This window comes from Struthio camelus, chromosome 2, assembly GCF_040807025.1.
Source record: "Struthio camelus isolate bStrCam1 chromosome 2, bStrCam1.hap1, whole genome shotgun sequence".
Classification (NCBI taxonomy): domain Eukaryota; kingdom Metazoa; phylum Chordata; class Aves; order Struthioniformes; family Struthionidae; genus Struthio; species Struthio camelus.
In genome coordinates this window covers 62,404,015-62,428,430 of record NC_090943.1, presented here as the reverse complement: position 1 = coordinate 62,428,430, position 24,416 = coordinate 62,404,015, and the positions used below count along the sequence as shown (strand labels likewise).

The window sequence follows — 24,416 nt, the reverse complement described above, 5'->3', positions numbered from 1 at the left end:
GGAGGGAAACTTCACCTGTTAAACTAATTGCTGCTGAGTAGATACCTCCAGTATCTGAGAGAGAAGCCTGGTTCCCACCCCCGCATCTTACCAACGTAGAGCTGGCTATACAGTTCCAGGCGCGTGTGTCCTTCTGTCGGTGCTTTCCGCACCTCCAGCGGCAGCTGGTCTACCTGCAGGCTGGCCTGTTTGACATTCCTCTCCGCGTTGACCCGATGCCACTGGTCGTCGTTGAGCTGGCTGGGAGACCGGACAACGATTTCCACAGGTCCATTTCCAACATCAAACGAAAAGGAAACCTCTGTAGCAGCTGAAACACCAAGTAAAAAGGAATAAATCCTATGTTGCAACCATATTCACTTATTCTTCCTAAACAGAAAGGAATTAATCTGTACTAAAAACATACACTACTCAGCCACCTTTCTAAATTTATAAGCACATTCAGTTCTATCTAACTTGAAGAGAAGTTAAAGTTTCAAGAAGATGTATTTTAAAATTTAACCAAAACAAACTATAGCTTTGAATAAGATTTTTCACTTCCATAAATACTTTCAGTAGTACTGGAAAAACATGTTCACTAATCTTTAGAAGAAAACATTAACAGAAAGTGAAACAATGAAATGCATTTTTGATGTTTGCATTTTCCAATTTCCATAGCTTTTTTTTAAAGCAACTATGCATTTTAATAAAAAAGTGGTGCAGAAGAAGTCCATATTTTCTTTTCTTTCCCATATTCTTTTGAGGAGCAATTAATTTTTACAAAGAACTAATAAATACATGAAGCAGCAGAAAGAAATGACATGAGATTTTACGGCTGAAAAAGAAAGGATTCTTAGGAGGCAGTATAGTGCTCAATTCATGTTTTACAACGATTCAGAAATGTTCAGAAATTTTGAAAATGACTGTTATGCTCTAACAGACATTCCTTCAGGTCGTACTCTGCAAATGATATAATTGGTACTAATCATTAAACAGGGAGCATGATTAATAACATACAGGTGATTTTTGATTAAAGAAATAGAATTCTGAGTTTCCTATTGAAAGTTAGGTTACCTACTATTACAATTATTTTATAGCAGCAGAACATCAGACGAAAGCATTACTAGAGAGAGCATTCACTAGTCACTGACATATCACTAACAAGTAAAGACAACTGAGAGTTCCATTTAGTTTGTTTTTCTTACATATAAGAAAGAAAAGCTGTAGCTCCCTTTTTACTCATCTGAAAAAATCCAGTGCCCGACTATGTTTTCAATGTTTCAGTTCAGCTGTGGTTTCTCATTCGACTGACTTAATTAATAAACCATCTTGCAAAATCTTACTCAGCAAGGCTGATAAATTGTGGTAGATGGGCCACTCAGTGATCATCATCACTAACAATACTGAGAAATAGTGGGAAATACTTTTTGTGCATGGCCTAGTAGATTTTCACAATGCTTTTGTCGGACGGAATTAAACTGTGGATGTTTTTATGACATCTGGAAGGATAAGAATGAACTTTTTACAGAGAATGTTCTTTCAAACAAAATGGATTATACACATGACACTTTTCATCCCTTTTTTTTTTCTGCAGAATTAGTTATTGCTAAAAGGAAAATTAAAAGCCTGTTTAATTACTGAATTGCTCTCTGTTCTCTGCTGACTGAAATAGTTTCATTTCTTGCATGAATTGCCTTTCACAAACCATGAGTTTAGTCTGTTTGGCCCTTTGCACTTTACTAGACAGAAAATCTGTATGCGCCAAGGCTTGCTATTAAAGAAATAAAGAGGTTTCATTTCAATGTTATCACGTCTTCAAAATTCAGGGGTTCTGCCAGTAAACTGGGGCAAATTAGAAATTAGAGTAAAGCCTCTCCAGTATTTAGGTTTTAACTTATGTTCAAGTCTGTTTTCAGCAGTGAGCGTGTATTTCTCCACTGCTTTTTGCTTTGAAGAAACCCTTTGGATCTCTTCACTGTTGGGCTTGAATTGCTTCCCAAAAGCTGTCTGTCTACAGGGCTGTAAGAATGAGAACTCCTTAGCAGGGTTTTCATCTTATCTTGAGGCAACTGATAGCACTGCTGAAATCCCTAGTGGGTGCCTTGCGTGTGACCCCATCCAGCATTTTGAAAACTTCTACAAGAGCACTTCTGGATTTGCAAGCTCTTGGTCTTCAGGGCAGATATAGCTCTAATTTTTTAAAGGAAGATTATTCTTCCTGTGAAAGAGAAAGAGAAGTGTAGAGAATTGGCAAACAGAGATATTCCAAGTTGAAGTTCTGGGCTTGCACAGTCCAGCTTTAGGCATGACTTTAGCCTGGAGGCTGTATCACAGCCTGAGAGACTTATACTATAAAGATTTCTGCTGTAATTATACTTATTGGAGAACATTATTAATGCAGACATGAAAGCAAGAATACCATCTGCATAAATTCATATTGGATTTTTATATTTAATCTTATAATTTGAGGAGGTAAAGCATTCCAGAATAACCTTCTCATCAAAGGTTTGTTTTCAGTACCTTCTGACTTGCTGAAAGTTAAGAGAAGTACAAGAGAAGCACAAAATCTATGGGCTGTGTTGACGTATCCCCAAGCAACCTAAAAACATGATTCATATAAAACGAGGTTTTATAAAACATTTGTTTGCTAGATTGCTGGGCTGAAAAAACATAAAGTATGTCACTATAAAAAGCTTTAGCAAGTGAGCACAGGCTGCAGGTCAGTATGTCCTACAGGTGACTTCTATCACCGGTTTGGACGCTTAATTTTCAATTTCTATTTGAATGAATTTTTAAGTCTACAGCTTAAGTGTATTCTCCAGCCAGATGAATCTCGAAGTAAAACGATTAGTACTGGCATCGTAATAGAAATGGAAGAACATCAAATTTATTCAGAAGTTCGATATGACTCGTTATACAGACATACAAAGTATGGTTTACTTTGCAGAATGTGGCATCTTTGCCTCAAGCATCCTTGTTCCACAGAAAAGTGGTATTATTCTGACAGACTTTTGAAAGGGAGGATTAGAAAACATTTAACATTTAACATTTTATATTTAACATTTTACATTTATTTAATATTTTATATGTTCAGAAGCTGGCATTTGTTTACAGTGACCAACTGGACCAGAGCAGGATGTTTCAAAAACAAATCAGCATCACAAGTAGCAGAGGTTTGTACTGCTCAGTCACTTGGTAGCTCATGAAGTCAGCTAACCTAATGACCATTTTATTTCCTATTCAATCAAATACCATAAAACTCAAGCCAGTTGTTCTGAAAAATGAGAATGGGGATCAAATATTGAACAAATGTCTTAAGTTGTTTAGTTAAGAAATAAGCACAGAAAATAAATGTATTCGTTAGTGTAGTCAGTCAGTACAAAGTTTTGTGATGGAAATTCCATAAAACTGAAAAAGGGTGATTTTTTTATGTGCTCCTGCCACACATTCACTTAATAAACTGAGACTTGTGCCTACACATAGTTTTACCCTTTCTGTGCCTTGACCAATTGCATATAATTAAATCTGAACACGATCCTTTCACCGATTCAGTTTTCTAAGGTCTTACGTCATTTGCAGCCATCTGCTCAGAAGGTAGAACTGTAGAGAAGTGCAACTTTTGCAATTAAAATGCGCTTCTCGCTGTTCTTACTGTGTAGCAGTAACTTACCTGTTTTCAGCTCTTCCCACAGTCTTCCTGTCTGAGATCTATGAGGTATTTGCCCACAGCATGAAGGGACACAATGGTATTGTATGTGGGATTCTGTATTTCTTGGATTCTTCCTTTCAAGGCTTTCTGGTAGATATTGCTTAGCTCTTAGGCTTGGGAGGTGGAATGCACTTCCATGTCCTTTGCTATGCAGAAGGTCAGACTAAATGATCTAGTAGTTCTTTCTGGCCTTTAAGATCTATGAATAAGCAAGTCTCCCTTTTTGCTAGAATTCTTTGTGTTTCAAGTTTTTTCTTTCCATTTTTCTAGTTTGATCTTTGTCGATAAATGGTAGGCTAGAATCTCTAACTGTAATGAGATAGCCACCAAAGAGATGCTCATGGACAGCTGGGTGCTGACAAGATGCTGAGTAGTAGGCAGAAAGTCTCAAAGACACGTCAGCTATGAAAAAAAAAGCGGGAGGGATTACAATCTTTTGCTCACCGATATTTTGCATGCCTCTCTCTCTTTCTCTCCCTCTGTCTCATTATCCTTTCCCTGGAAAAGATAATTTCTGCTTCTTCCTTGTACTCTTTTCATGTTGACTCCCCTGATGTATTTATATACTTTTCTATGGGACTCACCAATGTTTTCGTTGACTTACATCAAAGGGAAAAGTAGCTTCCTTACGATCCCTTTGAAATGCCACTCTTAGAACACAAACACCTTGTTAATGCACATTGCTAGATTCTAAGCTCACTTACTTGGCTGTAAAACACGGTACAACAATAAGCTATAAACCATAGACTATAAACTGCCAGACAGATATTTTTCCTCTCTACTTTGCTTGCTTGTTCCATGAAATCAACAGTTTAAAAATATTCTATCCCTGGAAGAGTGACATCTGCCAAACTTTTTGGACAGCTTATTTTTTAAATACACCTCTGATTAACAGCTCAGTGACTAAACCAGGTGACAGAATGCAGTGAAATGATTGAAAATGAATGAAAACCTGATCAACAGCTAGATGCTAAATGCTCCTGAAGCCTGTGGGTTATGTATGTATATATGGAATCCATCACCAGTTTGAAGATCGGGTCTCATATCTGTGGCTACTGGGATTCTTTCCACTGACTTTAGTAGATTCTGGATAGAGCTAACTTTCTAGGTTACGAAACTTGTGCAAGTAAATGCACAACTTGTCCACCGTTCCCACTAACTATCTGATAGCTGAGTTCTAGGGTAGTCTTACAAAGTCATCTCTAAATTACCAGCCCCGCTGCCCTCATCTGCACAGGGCTGAGGGACGGCCATGCCAATGTGGAAACAGTGTTGACAGCTTGCTCCTAGCTGCTCAAAATATATGAAAGGGGATTCAGATGCTTCCCTGAAGTGCTGTTGGAATATAGGACCTGCTCTGAGGAAGCAGCTTATTGAGGGACAAAACTGAAAAACACAGCCACCAAAACAACATTCTGTAGAGAAACTGTTGATTCAAGTTGCTTGACTGCAATGGAGGAATTACTCTGTAGCTTAACTGACTGTTAATAATCAGGTAGTCGTCAAAAATCATGACCACATTTTCAGTAATTGGACTAAGCATCTGGAAGTTTTCAACATTTATCAAGTTCCCAAATGAAATGGTCATTTGAACTAATGAGTGAAAGCTTTGCTCATTTGACCAAATGACTTAGTGCACATCCACACCACAGACTGCTGCGATCCCTGAGCTAAGGGCCGAATGAACCAGCTCTGGAAGCTGCACAGCTGCATCAGCATGATGCTGTGCCAAGAGTAATTAGTCCTAATGAGAGGCAATACTGCATCTAGGATCAAACCCAGCATAGCTGGGACGGAGCTATGCAGACGTACTATCTTTCTCAGAAAATAGCTCAGGTATCTCTCTAACACGGGGCTTCACTGTGCAGACTGGATACGCTCTCCGTTTGTCTGTAGGTTGAGAAGCCAAACAAAAAAGGTGGCATAACTTACACTCCCTTGGATCTTATGCAATCATTTTCGTAAGTACCAAGAAAGAAAAATAGGGTTCCTAAAGCTATCATTTTGATTTAACATCATTTAACACTCACTTTTCATGGTATAATCAGTCCACCACAATAACACATTAGGGTCCGGAAAACAAACTAATTTTCTGTAAGAAGTAAGCAATCCATAGGACCAAATCTATTGATATAATATTACTTTGCTGTGAAAAAGTAAGTATAGTAACTGCTTTTAGCATTAACCTTTTTAGTGATTTTGCTGGAAACTTAGTTTTTACATATCAGTGATTCTAGATATTCTGTAACAGTATTACTGATTTCTTTACACTGAAATTCCTGTTGCCTGAAGAAAAGATTTTTAAAAGCCATTTCATCCTCAGTAGTAGGAACTCTAGAAACATTTATTGAAAGGAGAAAAGAAATTAGCTTCTTGACAAAAGGTGAAAGTACGAAAGCGTGCATAAGGGAATGGCTTTAATCATTAAAGGTTTGGAAAAAGTGATACCATAATATTTAGAGAAGATACTGATATAAATGTAAAGTCATTTTTGGCCAAGATTCACCTCGTTTATGGTGAATAGGAATTCTTTGTGGATTCAAAACTCTTCAGAATATCTGAAGCTGCTGATGATATTGTCAGAGTGTTTTGTTTCACATTTTTAATTTAGAATTTTTTAAGTATCCTGTAGACCAAAAAAAAAAAAAATCAGAATGGAAAAAAAGGAAAAGGCTTTGTCAAACGCAGAAATGAGCCTCCTCTGGAGCTCCTGCCTTTCTTGAGATTTGATCCTTACTTTCTCCACCATTTAGTTTGCAGCTAGATTGCACCTGATTCAGTCTCTGCCGTGTGTAATACTTACACCTGGTCACTGGAAATGTGCAGTGACAGTTCTTTGTGAATGGACAGGAAATTTGATCTGCTGAGAGATGTTGCCCTGATTAGGCAAGAGGTGCTGTTTTTTTATGGGTATGATTATGTTGTCACACTGTAAGACAAGTCTGCATACTAATAAACTGTTTTATTTCATGTTTAAAAGATGTGAATTTTAATACATTGCGGTCTTTCTACCATGACACTTTCCCATCTTATTTCTAGTAAGATTTATAATGGGGTTAGTGGTTTCAAGAACTGGACAAATAAGCCTAAATCCTAGCCTTCTGTCTACGGGAATCAAGCCTATTTGGATTAATATGAATTAAAAATGCTGTACTCTTTCTTTTGTCATTTTGTTTTATGACTGTTCAAATGTATTTTCATATATCTTGCTACCTGACTGAATAGCTAGCCCTTTTCTTGTTCATCTTCACTGCCTGTACTGAATTAGACTCCCTCTACTGTAATAATCTTTGCCTACTGTGCCGTCTCCATGCTGAGCCCTTGAAATTTAGTATCCTCACCTATGGTTTTAATCTTAGATATTCAAGATATACCATGCGCCTCAGAAGTACTCTACTACATTGCAGCATAGTACTGGGAAATTCATAGGAGAGCAAATGGCAGAAAAGTTTTGTGGAAAAGACAAGTGAAGGGAAGGCAGAAGCTGAAGGCAGGAAAGGTTTGGTATATTGGTATACTGGTACATGGTGCACTTCCCGCCATGAAAGTCGAAGGACAGCGTCTTATTTTCTCTATGAGGAGTTAGTCGAAGTGGACTGTCATTTTTTTCCAACAGCTTCAATGGAAAAGAAGGCTGACGGACTGTAGCACTAGTAGTTTGCTGATGATAATCCTTTTGTTATCTCTGTTTCCCTTGATTAACTCTAATGCTTAATACTTGCCTCCGTGTTTGGATGGAATTAGAACATAACTGTGAGCTTGTTGAAGCTCATGCTAGATAAGGCAAAAGTAATGCTTGGAGGCAGAATAAAGAAACTAAAAAACATAGCAATTAAGCAATTACCAGTGGTGTATCACTCACAGCGAAGGGGTGATTTTGGAGCACGGCACCTAGAGGGCTTTCCTCTGCCTTCATGTGGCCACAGGATTCTCACTGTTGCTACTAAATACAGATTTTGCTAGTGTGATCCACGTTTCTGCCACCTACGGTGTGCATTATTGCTGTATCCTGCTTGATTTAGTTTCAGAAAGTAAATCTCAGAATCCTGCATTTTCCATTTTTCTCTACTGCATTATTACTCATTTTGGGTCCCATTAGGAAAGTCAGAGAAATTACAGTATGTTATTTATAAATAAATAAACAATAAATTATAGTTCATTATTCTATTTCTGCTGGTTAGTCTGCGGCATCAAAGTTAATTTTGTTGCACACATGCTGCTTGTACTAATATCCATCCCTGTCTATATATATTTTAAAACATTTGTAGGCATGTTTCAGGGCTTCCTGATTGCCATTTTATACAGAATTCATTTAGGAGCACTCTTTTTCCCCTCTGTTTCTTAGTATTTAAGGGAATAATAGAATGCAATACTATGTACAGTTATTCCCTCGAGCGCACATTTACAGCTGTGCTGTTTCAACAGTCCTCAGATCAGAGTGGGCTATTCACGACTGTAGCTTGCCCTCAGAAGGGTAAGAAGCTGTATTTAGAAAGAGTCACATCCATTAGGTGCAGCACTATTCTTCTCAGTTACAGCTGGTTTCTGGTAGAAAGCCATTACATTAGCAAGCCGTTGTGTTCCTTCAGACACACAGGATTAGCTTATTCCTTTGGAGCCGAAGCCAGAGCAGAGAACAGTGCAGACTTACAGTCCTTGCCTGCGTTTTCCCTGTGTGGCCCAACCTGTTGTCCGCCTGCAGCTGAGGGGGAATTTTTACCTGCTGGAAATGTGTCTCTACCTTTTTCAAAGCACACAGACTACCTGTAACCAGCTAAACACTGTCTAGGTGCCAGGTAGTAGAAAAGAAGAAAGGTCCTGGCTTCTCTGGCCTGGCAGGGGGACACTAATTTTCTGACTTTCTACTGGCAGCCAAATACTTAAAACATGCAATTAGCAGTATTTTGGAAAGGAATAATTATACTGAAGGGGAAATGGAATTGAATACAGCACTTTTGTCACTCTGAGTGAGCATCTGTGAGGGCCAAAATAAGGAAGGATTTGATTTTGATTATGACTAATAATTAATTATTTGTATTTAACTTTAAAATAAACTCCACAATTAACCAAACAACTAAACAAAAATACCAACCTGCCTACACAGTAGATGAGCTTCACATTCAAGATGGAATTTTACATTGCTTCAGGGGACACAAAATATTACATTCAAATGAAAGTACCAAATTTTCTCAGGATCTTACTTTGCAGAGGACAAATATGCCCTCAGAAGATAATTATTTATTATCATTATTTACTAATTATTTCAGTTATGCTAACTGCACCCTAGCTGTTTTGTAGAGAAGCGTTTGGAAACAACTCATAGTTTTATGATTATATTTTAGCTTATGAAGCAATTTTTAGCCATGGACATCAAAAAAGAAAAACATTGTTACCACCCCTTCGTAACAGGGAGCCAAAGTAAAGGCAAGTGAAATGACTTAAGGTCAAACCTCAAGATAGTCAGAGCAGAGTTTGAAAAAATACCTACTTGCTTTACTTGTAATGCAATACAATTTCTAATAGATAATGTTACCTCTCATTCAGCTCTCTTCCAATGAGTATTTGGCTGCTTGGAAGAAAGGAAGGAAAGGTGACTTAGTTGAAGGTCTTGTTGCTTCATCTCATGAAAGGTACTAAAACTTAAAAAATATAGGAGCAGTATCTTTTGGTCTCTTTTGGGAGAGATGATTCACACAAAGGGAGCCGCAGTCAGTGCATTGAGTGGAAAAGGAGAGGAGGAGTGTGCTTTCCTATCTGCAGTGGGTTATAATAGACTTCATTATATCCTCTTAACTGAAACACTCCACCATGAAACTGAATGGGTCCCATGCAACAGAAAGATATCACAATAAGGGAGAAAAGCAGGTATCAAAACAAGAGCTCTCTCATGCATCCTATTAAGGGTTTGCTGTAATTGGTAGTTATTTTTTTAATAGATGAAAGACAAAATAATAGAGGGTGCAAACGTTCACAAAATCAGATTACAGCTAGAGCATGGTAAAATATCAGGGGTACTTTTTGAGAGGAGAGGAGAGAGAGGTGCCTTTTCTTATGAAAAATTGCTATGAAGTTGGCACAGTTCTAAAAAATGCTGGAACAGAACTGGATGCTTACAATCAGATATAAAGGCTATCCAATACCTCCTTGAATATTTAGCATTTGAATGTCATAAAAATCAGCCAAAAACAAAACTGTAAATGATGTATCACACTGAAAGTGGTAAGATACTGCCACAGGCCTGCAAAGTAGACATTGAGATTGCCGCTTTTTTATATTGTGATTTTGAGAAAGGGCACATTGCCCATGTGCTTTTCTTCCTCTTCTCTGCTGTTTTTCCTATCCTGTAGTTTGTGAATCAAATATAGGTTCTGCTGGAAACTGCGGATAAGACTGGTAAAGGTATTTAGATGCCCGGGTGGCAGCTGCCAAAATACTTTTAAAATCTGTCCGGGTGTGTACGGTGATAGGCGCTTATTGACTTTTCTTCCTTGCCATGTAAGTCTATGTCATTTGTAGCAGCTGTTTTATAAGCAATTTTTCACTATTGTTTTTTATTTCTCTATGGCTAGTGCACTTGGCACTGTACTAACACAGTAAGTCCATCCAAAAATCTGACCCAAGTTTACTTGCAAAGTAGTGAGGCTGCATATGAAAAGTGGATTGCGGGGTGGACGGCTCCTGCTAACTGTGGCTTCCTTTTTCTGAAAGCTTTAAACAGAGATAGTCTTCTCTGAAAACTGTACTTGCAGTTTACTGTTGCCAACACACAAGATAAAACTCCCCAAAAGAAAATGAGTGCGGATGTCTTTGGCATTGTCTACTTTTTTATGTTGCAGCAGAGTAGGAAAAAATATCTACAAAAATACTAAAAGAAGTATCGTGGACTGGTACACAAGAATGGGAGACAGAACTGACATGTTGGAGGTAAAAATACGCACTTTGACTTCACAGCAATTAGAGGTAGAAAACACCCTGACAGAGGAGAAAAGGCACAGCCGTTCTGCAGGTACTAAGTTTTGAACTTGAATGTGTCAGTGAGGGACCTCCTTAGGTTTAGAAAACTTCCTGCAACTACTTTGCTTCTCTGTATGTGTGAGTCTCATGCGATGTAAAACCAACAGAAGACCCATTCCTATATCCTGCTGTAACAACTGAAAATATAAAAGGGTGAGTGAAAGGATTTATGACTGTATAAAATATTTGTTGTTAAGTATTCATAGTAATGTAAAACTATCTGCAGTGCACTAAGAAAAGCCCGAACTATAACAGTGAGCCAAGCTCTATTTTACAAAGTCAAGATGTTTAGATCAACATGATGTAAAAAGGCTATACGATACAAGGTAGTGCAGTGGCAGTCCCGTGATAGTAACTGCTTTCATGCCATTCTTCAGAAATATACTGTCATGGTTTTATCAATTTCTTAACAATATTTTACATGATTTTCTTCTACTAAGTCCTAAGAACCTATTCACCAAAGGGAAATCATGCTTGACCAGTCTGATAGCCTTCTATGACGGGATGACTGGCTGGGTAGATGAGGGCAGAGCAGTGGATGGTGTCTACCTGGACTTCAGCAAGGCTTCTGACACTGTCTCCCATCACATCCTCCTAGGTAAGCTCAGGAAGTGTGGGCTAGATGAGTGGACGGTGAGGTGGCTTGAAAACTGGCTGGATGGCCGAGCTCAGAGGGTTGTGGTCAGTGGTGCAGAGTCAAGTTGGAGGCCTGTGGCTAGTGGTGTCCTCCAGGGGTCAGTCCTGGGTCCAGTCTTGTTCAATATATTCATCAATGACCTGGAGGAAGGGACAGAGTGCACCCTCAGCAAGTTTGCTGAGGATACTAAACTGGGAGGAGAGGCTAACACACCAGAAGACTGTGCTGCCATTCAGAGGGACCTGGACAGGCTGGAGAGCTGGGCGGAGAGGAACCTCATGAAGTTCAACAAAGGCAAGTGCAAGGTCCTGCACCTAGGCAGGAATAATCCCATGCACCAGTACAGGCTGGGGGTTGACCTGTTGGAAAGTAGCTCTGCAGAGAAGGACCTGGGAGTGCTGGTGGACAACAAGTTAAACATGAGCCAGCAGTGTGCCCTTGTGGCCAAGAGGCCAATGGTCTCCTGGGGTGCATTAGGCAGAGTGTTGCCAGCAGGTCGAGGGAGGTGATCCTGCCCCTCTATTCAGCCCTGGTGAGGCCTCACCTGGAGTCCTGTGTCCAGTTCTGGGCTCCCCAGTACAAGAGAGACATGGCACTCCTGGAGAGAGTCCAGCGGAGGGCTACCAAGATGATTAGAGGGCTGGAGCACCTCTCCTATGAAGAAAGACTGCAAGAGCTGGGCCTGTTCAGCCTGGAGAAGAGAAGACTGAGAGGGGATCTCATCAACGTGTACAAGTATCTGAAGGGGGAGTGTCAAGAGGATGAGGCCAGCCTCTTCTCCGTGGTGCCCAGCAACAGGACAAGAGGCAACGGGCACACACTGAACCACAGGAAGTTCCATCTGAACCTGAGAAAAAACTTCTTCACTGTGAGGGTGACAGAGCACTGGACCAGGTTGCCCAGAGAGGTAGTGGAGTCTCTTTCCCTGGAGACACTCAAAACCCGTCTGGATGTGATCCTGGGCAATATGCTCTAGGTGACCCTGCTTCAGCAGGGAGGTTGGACTAGATGATCTCCAGAGGTCCCTTCCAACCTAAACGATTCTGTGATTCTGTGATTCTGTGATAACAAGTCAGTATAAGACTAAAGAAATTTGCTAATAATACAAAGCTGAAAAGCTTAGAAAATAATGCATAACACACTGTTATTAACCAGCACGGTCAGCCCAAAATTCCTAGGACAAACTGGACAGGGTAAGTATTAATGTCATTATAAAAGGCACTCGTAAACCATTATGAGAATTAATGTGGATAGTTTTGATTACTTGCATTTAAGGAAGATGAATTCAAGGTGAAATGACTAGAGAGAAGCCTATTAGCATAGCAGGAGAAAGGAATAAGAGAAATTATCTTATGAGAAGAGATGATGTGAGTTTGTCTTGCTTAACATAGCAATTAAAAGCTGAGAGAAGATATGATTGCTCCATAAATACACAAGGGGAGAGTAAAGTAAATGCTAGGAAGGGAAAATAATTAGTTCAGCCAAAGAACAATACTGAAACAAGAATGAATGGCTATAAACAAATGATGCAAATAAAATTAAGTCAGAAATTAGGACTTTTTTCTAATCAACAGAGGTGTGAAGATCTGAAACAATTGTCCAGCAGGCAAAAAATTTGAACTATTTTTAATAGAGAGCTCAACATCGATTATGCATTGTGATTGTCTGTGGCAGCAAGGAACTAAATTCAAGGACTCAAAAGGTCTTTTTGTGTTGCATGCCTAACATGGTAATTCTGGGCAGCATAGCAAATATTGACTTTCTGCAGGGAAAAGATCAGCATACTAGAAGAAGGTAACGAAGTGTATGAGGTTTCAGCATTTAACACAAACTAGACCGGAAATGAGGGAAAAGGCCTGTGATGAGCTAGCGGCTGATGGGTCTAGAAATGGTACACCATGTATTGTTGTGTACTCAGTGCAATATAAACTGAAGTTAGGGGGGGGCTATGCTTTTTATTGCCAGCCAGCTCCCCCTTGTACTTTCTTACGTGAGCTGTAATTCATTTGTAAGACACTGTGGCATAAAGTGATTATTAAAGTGGCTTTTGGGGCAGGGAGAAAATCATGCCAGCACCCTTGAAAGGTGAGAGGTAGTGCTAAGGAAATGCTGAATGGCACAGGGCAGTACAGGTCTGGGAACACCATACTGACACTGAGGCACATCAAAGTTGAGCAACTTGTACCCAGCAACATGTACCTGTCCAAGCTAGCTAAAGAGGAGCTACCCAGATATTGGGTTGTTTTGTTTCTCTCATTCTCCCAGAATAGGATGAGAGCTGGTAATGATGCTGTAAAAACACCTACGTCAAAAATTTCCCCAAAGAAATCTGATGTCTTTGCATCTAATTTGATGGCTTCCTCCTGGCCCCTGGGATTAGGAGCTTCCTCAGTGTCCTATGCATCGTTTGATGTGTGGCTAATGCGACATGTTCTCTTAGGGGGTTAATTCTCAACAAGGTGGCCTTCTGCTAGGAAAAATAGCAACTCAATTAAAAAATACAATGAAGGTCACACCAGTTTTCCTACCCAGCTACAGAGATAAAGCAGTAGAAAATGTAAGCTGCATTTGCATTAACGTATGGGAATTTAAAGAGTATCATGTGGCAAACTCATTGATGTGGCAGAGTTCCACTTTAGGATGCCTCTGGAGAAAGAAGTGATGAAATTATTAAACATTAGTAAGAAATATATTAATCAGTCACATGCTAGAGCATTCAGTCTGTGGGAAAGGAACGCTGCCTAGGCAGAAACAATCAGCAATGGGAATCACCGTCCCTGGTCTGTCACTGATTCTTATCTGATTTTGCAGAAGTCACTTATGCCTCAGCTAAGTAGCCTAGAAACAGCCAAGCACAAGCAGCAGCGTAGGACTTCTCCCTTCAACTGCAAACTTTAGATATTAGTGTGCTTTCAGCATCCCTTGCTCACAAAGCAAGCAGACCCATCCTGGAGCCATACCGCTGCTCTCATTAGCAAGCTGCTCCATGCAATCCCTTTCACAGCAGCTAACTTCACTGATCACTCCTTGGAGAGACTTTTAGGGTGGCTTGCACTGCAGGGGTTATCAGCCGTATGACATCTCTGAATGCAGGGGTTGTAAAGGCTTCTAGCTTTCCAAAAAGAAATGAATAAGAAAGAACGCTTCTTCCTCTCTTACATGTTCATACCAGGATCAAACACAAGTTGACCTTTATCTCCCTCAGCCTCATATTTTTTCCTCTGTATATCTGACTTACTGTTTACTTACTTCAGAATCGTAACAGTGGGACACAATTCATTAGTGTCTGTAAATTGCTTGGAGGTGCTGGGATGAAAGGAGCTACAAAAGTGTGCAGAACACCTTTTTCATTTGAAAAATATGACCGTGTCGTTAGGAGAGTTTTCTGGCATACGGTTCAATTCACAAGCGGCTTTTTAGAGCAACAGCATCATGGGAATCTGACTACAAAACTGTGATAGTAGATGCTTCTTCCTAAATTTTCAAGAATATGCCCCTGCTAAATTTTCTTTTCAGGAATACCTCTCTTCCAAAATTTTGTATTTTTCTTGATCAGAAAATTTAAATTTGGTATATTTCACAAACAGCTCATACGCATGAGGCAGTTGTATTTTCATATCTATAACTCCCTAAAGTCTTCAACCCAAATCTCATGAATGATCAAAACCACACTCGTGCTAATTTGACGCTAGTCAGATACATCAATATCAAAGTGATATTCAGCCAGACTTTAGGTAGCATCCTGCCTGCAGTACAGTTTGGCGTTAGGATCCTAGAGGTTTATTTCCCTTTACCCCATGGTGCTCCTTCCATAAAGCCCTAGCAGGACTCAGCTGTACAAAGCGAGCTTTTAACAGTGAGGAGTGACTGCAGGGAAGAACTGCATGGGGAGGAGAACTGAAGGTCCTGGAGCTTTTGAAAGTGAAAGTCTTGGCATGTTTCATTTGGCAACATTCAACCCGGAAGTGCTTTAAAAAAAAAAAAGATATAAAGGACATTAGGACTGCTTGTGAGCAACTGCAGGATCCGTACTGCTGTTGGGTGATATGCAGGCTGCTATCTCACCTCTGTCTCACGAGTGTTAGGTCTGCTCCTGACCACCGGGGAAGAGCTAAAGGCAAAGGATGAATTAGGGCAACGGCCAACTGAAACTAGTTAGCTGTAGTAGTTAGATCTGTAATAACAACAGATACATTGAGCTGATGGGCCACAGTTTATTGCAGCTTATACAAGTACCACATACTGCAGTTGACTCCCTGTCATGTCACAGAGCAAGAGCCAACTCTGTTGCACATACACAGTATAGTTATACGGAGAACGCACAGTAAATTTTGTGTGCGCTTTTGCATGCACGCTGGCAACGCAGAGGAGGGGCTCTGAGAAAGATGGTGGCTGCTGCCAAAACAATTCCTCAACTTAATGCGATTTTTTTGCACCAGCGGATTGCTTTAATGAAAGGCACTGAAAAGAAATTGTCTGAGATCATTACCCTGGCAGGCTCCGTAGACCGCAGGTTACATACCTCTGGGTCCTAAACGGCAGACCAAAGCTAAAGGAGAAAAAAATGACTGTGGTAGAGGGCGTAATACAAGTGACAAAACGAAAAAACGGTGTTTTCACAGGAGGACTGGGTTTTAAACTAAACTCGCCTAAATATGTGCAAAAGAAAACATGTCATTTCTCTCATTTTTCTCAACTTTTTTAAATTCAAAAACTTCTGGAAATTTTGACCAGAGATGTATGGTTACCGGAAGCACTGCATTACAGAAAAATTTACACTTTACCCAACTACCTCCTTCCTAAGCCTAGCTGTTGCTGCCAGCTGTAAAAATAACAGGGTTCTGTAGATTTACTGGAGTATGTAAAAACTGGCACTTAAGATCATTCTAAATCTCTGCCAACTGTTCCATGAATGGTGACAAGTAAGAGCCTGCAAGAGGAACTGCATGATAAATGGGCTAACCAAAAACTTCAGCCAAATTCATAGTAGCATTTTATCACTGTGTTCTTCATGATAGTCCTTGCCAGCTGTTTGGAAAAGCTATTCTTAGATCAGAGGAACACTTTCTTCCCTTCCTTCTTGTTTTCCCCCCTCTCCTCAAAGATGGTAGCCCAGGGCTTTCTTGAAGGACCATGAAGGCACTTGCTATACTGCAAGATTCCACCTAATTCTCTTATAAATCTAGAGTATTAGAAAATAATCTGTGTAGTTATTAGACCTTAAGAAGTTCCAAGAGAGCACACTAATAAAATATTTTAATGAGCATTCCCAATGACAACTCTTATGCTTAAAATAAAGTATGCATAAGCAAACTCTTTTCCAAAGACTTGAATTTAAGAATCTTCATAGACCGAATGATTTGTTTCCCTGACTTATTCACCGAGTGCAGCAAGCTGATTAAAATACTGGATATTTTAAAACCTCTCCGTTCCTGGTCTATAGTGCTAAGCTCAGGCTTCACTAGCCATGTATTATAGGCATATACAGGTATTTCACAGGTGAGGGAAGTAGAAAAAAGAATTTGAACCGTCTGCCTCTAGGATACTGATTTCAGTGTTAGCCTTTTACAATTGTAAAAATTAAAGAAATCAAATAAAGTTTTGTAAGAAGTCACTCTTCTTCAATAGGAATTGTACATATACAAGAAGGCAACGAACAGACAGCAGCACCACACCCACCGCTGAGGAAAAGAAGACAAGTCTCTGGCATCTTGCAATAAATGTAATAATTGACATTGTGCAAAAACCTTTAATACAAAATTGGTGGTAGTGCTTCTACTAAAGAATTTGATGGGTTAGCTAGAAAGCATTTGCCAAAAGAAACCTTTTTCAGGTTTTAAGGGAAATTCTGCGGTTACCATACTGGCTTTATTTATGTTTCTATTAAGAAACAAAATCATATATTAATTTTTGTGGTACTTCTGCAAGGGGAAGCAAATGCTTCTAGTAAGCAGAAGACACTATAGTAAGCGATGTAAGTAACTTCTGATAACCTGAAATTTTGATTTTTATTCAAACGAATTCCAACAAAACATAAATGAAGATGAGAATGAAAAAAACAAATATGAAAACTCCATTAAAAATTCTTTCAATAAATATGTATTTTTGAGCTGTGACTGGTAGAACATTCTAGTTTTAGAAAGGATTATTTTCTGGAGCTCAGGAAATTTCAAGTCTGGTTTCCAGGAAACCAGAAAGAAAGAGTACAGGGAATACAACTGTATTCGAATGAACTGTTCTGTACTTCTTAGAAGATACAGTCAGGATAGTTTTAATCAAGAGTTTATTACACAGCAATAGTATGCTTGACCTTTTCAGATTGTTTTTGCAGATGATGTTTCAATTTCTGTGGTAATTTGTAAGAGAATTTGTAATTTAAGGTTTAGATTCAGGGGAGTGAAGTTGTGCTTGAATTTAGGCATACGCCAAGCCATAGCAAAGTCTGTGGGTCTCAAGCATAGACTTAAAGTTAAACTTCTGTTTAACGATGTGGGCAAAGATGTATTTAAGCAGACTCTGACATGCTTTTTTCACCTGGTGCATCTATTCAGCAACTGACATCAGCATGAGCATTATTTAAACATACAAATAGTTCTGCCAAGTTCAAAAGAATTAGTCACCTTCAAGTCACCTTTATTCCCTGCTATTATCACCTTTAAGCCAAGTTAACAGCATAGCTGGGCTGATAGCCAAAGTGGTTGAGAACCTACTCCATACATGAGAAGAAGGAGCTCTGGAGACACCCACCTCAACCGAGTTAAGCACTGCTTAAATTCTGACTGACCTAAAAAAAACCCCTGACACTTTATTGTTAAAGGAACATGCCCATTTATAAACAAACATATTCCCTCTGGTTCAATATAAACCATTTTGATTTGCACCGGTTGTGGATTACAGAAAATTGAGATTAAGCCATATCAACTAAATTCCTTTTGGAAAGACCGAAAGAAGCTTGTTACCCACTTGGAACTCGGCATTTTATTTTTACCCAGAGGGGAAATTTCGTTACATTTCGAAGGGGCTTGCTAGTGTCTTCTAAATTCCTCCACTATCGTTTGTGTGTTCAGACTTCAGAAAGCATTGAGAAGGCACTTAATTTTAAATAGGTGCATGTAAACTGCACTGTATCTGCTTAAAAAAATAGATCATTTGGGAGGCAAAAAGAATGTCTTCTCTTTCAGTATTAGTGACTGTGGACACTCACTTTTGTGCATAAATATTTACAGCTACATCCTTGCGCTCCATGAGTAACTCCTGCAGCGAACAGAACCAAAACTTATTTTAACCGCGCTGGAGCGCAGGGAGGGAGTTTGCGGCGTTCATGCAATCGTGGTGCTACAATGGGCCGCTAGAGGGCTGTAATAACATCTGCACAGATTACAGCGGTCTTGTCACCGCTCCCATTTATGTCACCGTAAACCGGATCGAGGGAGAACAAAGGAGACATAAAACACTTTCCCCCGCTAATTCAACTGCTCCAAATTCATTAAGCAGAATTGTGATACCGCTGAGGATTTCAGCACCTTTTTCTCAATGTTTGCCCTTGGGCTATTCAAAATGGTTTAAATAATAAAATTGACTTGCCTCCTGATAGCGTTATGGCCTCTTTTTTTTGGATCAGCGATTTCATTAGCAGATAATGCAAATAAAGATTTACTTCTGTTAAACTTTTCAGGGATTTCAAACATCACATCCAAGTTTTCAGCTCTCTGGCTCCTTTCAGTGCTGATTAGGATGGTTTCCTTCCCCCACCCCCAACCCCCTGAGCCTCCGCTCACATTTGTAGAGCTGTGGGATAAAATACAAAAACACAAACAGCTGCAGACACATACTTCAAAGAAATAAATTTGGCATACAATTTTGAAAAATCTTTTGAGGTCTGTGTCATTTTTATGATCGCTGTTACAACTTCTGTCCTCTTGCTATTTCTCCCCTTGATAAAAAACACAAGTACACTTCAAGTGCTCCTCCCATGTAAGGCAGCTTGAAAACAATCCAAATAGCTTGACTGGGAGTTTTTTTCCCCTGAATTTACCGAGCTTACGCACTTTACTGAATGATACACACTTCTTGAAAACCATTATCTGACATGAACCTGCTCCATGTTGCAAGAGAAGTGGTGGAAAGTACCTACTTACATTTCAGCTCCAGTTTGATGAAGTCCGTGTTCCCCAGGTTCTCAAGAAACACTCCGTCGGAGGCCGAAGTTTTGAAATAGAAAGAGATGTCGGCGCTAGTTTCCCCTTGGAACGTGGAGAAGTGCAGGTAGGAGGAGGAAGTAATGAAAGAAGCAGCATTCCAGTAGTTCCCTACAGAGATGGGAGAGAAAGACAATACAGATGTTTCTGTGCTCCCTGGAAGATGCCAGAAAATTTGACGCTTTTAATGTCAATGCATGTGTTTCAGCGTTGTCTAGAGTGAAAAAAAAATGTCCCCTCAGTTCTACTATCTCCTTTTCGTTTTGCTGGAGATGGCCTGTCAGATTTCAAAAAGTAAAGAATGCATTAATTTTTCATATATTTTCAAGTTCCTAATTTACGATATTCAGCCATATACAAATGTGTTGCTGAGAGAAGGCTTCAATACAGTGAAGTTACTCCATAACTCTAAGCGTGTAGGAGTAACACTGAATACATGGGAGATCAAGCACACAGGCAAAACACCAACTTGGTGGCTATGCCACCTCAGGCACATGTTTCATGTTTATATATTGCTTCATGTATAATTCATCTGCCTTCAAATTTACCGCATACAACTGCACCCACTTCTTCTGAAAATCCAGTCATGTCTGTTACAAGTCTATTAATATGTATCACAAAAAAATCTGATAAATGCCGTTAAGCAATATGGACAGAATGAATATATACCGCACAGCCCCCTAACACAGTTCCAGTGGAGAAACTCAATTATTAATAATATTCAAGGATTGTAGCAATCCTTTTGCTAGCAAGGCAGTCAACGTTCTGTGCAAGGGAGCATTATGTGTCAAAGAAAAAAACCTGTAAGGCATAGCTGATACGGTAAGTCCAATGAGAGAGGGAAACACCTAAAAACCACAGTAAGAAACCACTTCCCGTTCCAGCCCAAACTCTCTAAGAACAGTTTTCCATTATCTGATTACCAGACGAGATGCTCACACAATTATTTCTTTGGTTAGCACTGGATGAATACAAATGAGCATACTGAAGCTCCAGAAGCTTAATAGTGGTTATGTAACACCACTGGCCCACACCCAGCAAGCCACAGGTGTTATAATTTGTATAATCTATTAATGTCTATTCAAATTGAAATTGAACATATGAATTAATAGAAGGCGGCTTTAGGTTTCAATACATAAACTGTATTTCCTTCCCTACTTCTGTCTCATCTCCTCCATTTCATTCTGCCTCTCTCAAGAATGCAGAATGAGTGGCTTTGAAAAAAGCAGCAGCTTTCCATTTTATTTTAATGACTCCCAGGAGGAAAGCTGTAACCGAGACTGCATGTGTGGATGCACACATGTGGGTGGTAAAAAGGGGACCAAATGGGTTTGGTACAGTGGAAATGTGTACACTGAGATACATATCTCTGTGAGTTAATCATGCTATGCCAGCTGGTTTTCAACAAAAATATCATTTGCTATGTATTACTATTTACCCTATTTAGACCAGCTGGTAGTATCCTGACTGAATATTAGTAACGATTTCTACAGAATTGCCCATAATCTTACTATCGTAAAAGAGCTTGGGCAAAAAAACCCTGTTAATTAATTAAAAAGTCTTTCTCTGACAACACACCCAGTGGCTTGGCAACACAGATAAATATGTCTATAATTGTATTTTCACAGTGGCACTGTCATGGTTACAGGTCTGTTCCCATCGCTCACCTTTCAGAGTCCCTTTCAGTATCAGGGTTGTTGATGGCGTAAGCGCATGCGTGATTTGGCTGTTATCTCACTTCGAGCACGGGATCCAGATGGAATTGGGACTAACATGCCAAATATTAATACAAGCACTGTATACACTTTCCCATTTGCAGATGTAATCGCATGCCTCCACTGCCTTCTCCTGTGAGCTTGAGATATGCTAGACACCAGCAGACTCTTAGAAGTTTTGTTCCACTGGCTGAATAAACTCACATGAAATAAATAGCGCTTAGGAAAAAAGTCAGGAATATATTCATGCAATCGTTGTTAAGATCTAACGTTGAATAACGTTGCAGAAATGCTTAAATCTCTTTATAAATTAAATTAATATTTTAGGCTCCTAACTTTTCATGCTCTGAACATTACCTAAGTTATAAGCCTAAAATAAGCGGAACGCATGACATGCAGAGCTATATTCAGTTTCCACACAATTTACACACATATGGCACATCAGAAGTGAGAGCAGAACTGAGAAAGGTAGCCACGTGTTTTGGGGGTCTAGGTATATTTTTGCTATATTGCTAATCTAATTCCACTCTACGAACAGCAAAGGAATTGGATTAGGCCCTGGAAACTCAGTGCAAGGTGTCAAAAAGTGCGCTGTAATCCAGTAAATAATTAATTAAGGTGAATAATAACAGTTAAATAATTAAATGTGTTTAATTTTAAGCACTCAAGAGGGAACTACGAAGCTTCCTGACTGTAGGAAGCCACATGTCTCCATCTATGGAAGAGCTGCAATAGCAAGGCACATGCTCCACAACCCGAGTGCTAATGGAGACAAAACACCTTTCGGGGAGAAAGGCTCCCCAGCAACGCCGCTACCTCACCGAGTGAGAGCAGGGCGAGCATGCAGCGGCACCACCGAGCTGCACTGACACAACCGGCTCTGCCGTCACGCTCCCTCCCTGCTGCACGCCCCAGCTCTCCTGCCCGCGCGCGTGCGGCATGCAAGTCCCACACTCGAGCTGCGCTCATGCCTTCTGCGAGCCCCACGCGGCTCGAGACCTCCAAGTTAGCCGCCCTGTCTGAAATAATCACTTTCACTAGTGCATCAACAAGGGCTTTGTTGAAGGGATTGTATATTTATTTTATTGTATGTAGTCCCGGCACGACAGCACCCTACTCCCTTAACTGAAGTCCCACTGCAGCAGAATCTATTGTTATTATTAATGCAATAAAATAAATACGAGTGGGAGCTGCTATATGAAACGAGCTGCTTATTTTGTAATATTTTATTTATAACTTATTTGTTTATCTTACAAACATCCCAGCATTATATGTAGTTTAACACAGACACAATCGGCAGTGCTGGGAGTCTCTGGGTTAAATCCTTAACCACAAAGCTGAATAACCAAAGTGCAGGTTTTTCCTTCATATGAAATGTTTCTTTATGGGAGTTTCAGTTGTATTTGACCATTCCTCTTCATATAATTACAGGTAAAATTTCACTCTCTTAGCTTTTCTAAGGTAAAATGCAGATTGGAAAAGTCTTCAGAACCAGTATTGCTTGTGGGTTCATCCGGTAGGGTCCTAGAATATGGCTCAGACTTCTAACCATCACTACAGTATACTTGCAAGTAGGACTAACTACTGCTACCAATTACACCTACAGGACCAAAGAGGCTGATGGAGTTCATATTAACATTCATGTCTCGATTTTGTGGAAATAAAGTCAATCAATTTTTATTTAGTGCTATGTCTAGTCTACTGAAGAGGTTCGTCATTAAGGAAAGATTTAACATTTCTCTTGAAATGCTGTGATTTGACTCTCTGCAGAGAGCCTCGGCTGCAGATGCTGCTTGTGAGAGGATAAATATAAACAGTGCAGACCGAATGGGAAAACTTGCAGCTTGAGAGGAACATTTTCAAAGACTATGCATAACAAACTCCTAAAAAGAAAAAAAATTCTGATGCTTTTGCATTTTTTTATGGCATACATTAATCCCAAATCATTTTCAGAGAAAAAATAAGACATTATAATAAGAATACAATGGGAACGTTGTGCTAAACATAGATAATGATTTTTATCATAAAATAGTATCACTTGATAAGAAAGGGGCTACCTAAGGAATCTGTGAATACAATTCCACTGTACACACCGCTGCTGTTGTTGCTTGCTAGTAGCCTTAGTGTATGTGGATGCCCCAAAGTGTATGTGAATAATGTAAAAACAAGGATGTTTTTATACTGCAAACACATGTTTCTTTGGCACATTGTCACACCCCTCTCCTCAAATGGTTTCAACACATGGATCCTACAGGCACTTTTCTCTTGGTTTAGGCTGAACAAGCAGTAGATGGAAGAAGCTGGGAATAAGATCTAAAATACAGGGTAGACACTGTCTACCCTGCCAGCAAGTCTACTAACCTAAGAAGAGGAAGGAAAGGGAATTTATTTAGAAGGAATACTCTAAATGCTAAGTTATTAATCAACCCTATTAATAACTATTATGTCATAATTAATGCCTAAGAAGAGGCTAGACATTACAAAACTCCATGCTTAAGGGATACGGTTAAGAAAGTCTTGCAAGAGTTTGGGAAAATGTTCTGGTTTGTAAGAAAGTTGCTCAACCTAGGAGGGATAGGCTTATTAACAGATGCAGTAGGCTTGGAGACACTAAGCTGGGGAAGGCAGAAGGGCCTTTATTTTGAAGGTATGAAAGAAAAAGAGGTGCTCAGAGACACATTATCCCCTCCTTTTCCCTCTACCCCTCCAGCTAGCTAAAATACACAGAAGCCAGGGAGGACTTTTAATGTACAGTGTAGCCTGAAAAACACCACCTTCTAATTTTATTTTCTCTTTGTAGCCTCATTTATAATTCTCTAATCAAGATCACAGCTCTGTTGTACTAAATCTATCTTTGCTTTAAGCTTGCTTAGTGTTTAAATTTGACTTAAACAGATTAAACAGGTAACAGAGCATGCTGCTGTCATGGAAGCACAAATCCAAATAAATCACAATTCCAGACAAGCCTTTTCAGTAGTTTGCAACCCAAGACAAATGTGCAGATCCCCCAAATTGGACTGTGCTTCTCACTAAGTTGCAAGGGCGGTGACCAAAGGTAGGAAGCCTTAGGATATGGGGCCACCAGAGGCAGGCAAGGGAGCAGCTGCCCATGGCCCTAGGGGAAATTCTCTCATGGATGTCTGTCTGCATCCAAGGAGCAGGAG

General features: G+C 39.7%; 1 protein-coding gene across 2 annotated transcripts in view; it reads right to left on the bottom strand.

Moving 5' to 3' along the window:
• The window catches only part of CNTNAP2 (contactin associated protein 2), a 1,135,762-nt gene that overhangs the window by 105,139 nt on the left and 1,006,207 nt on the right, over positions 1 to 24,416 (bottom strand). For both annotated transcript variants that reach the window (XM_068936036.1, XM_068936037.1), the window contains 2 exons: positions 19,478 to 19,648; positions 92 to 310 (listed from right to left, as the gene is read on the bottom strand). In XM_068936036.1, the coding sequence (XP_068792137.1) occupies positions 92 to 310; positions 19,478 to 19,648 (390 nt within the window). The remainder of the gene's footprint in view (positions 1 to 91; positions 311 to 19,477; positions 19,649 to 24,416) is intronic.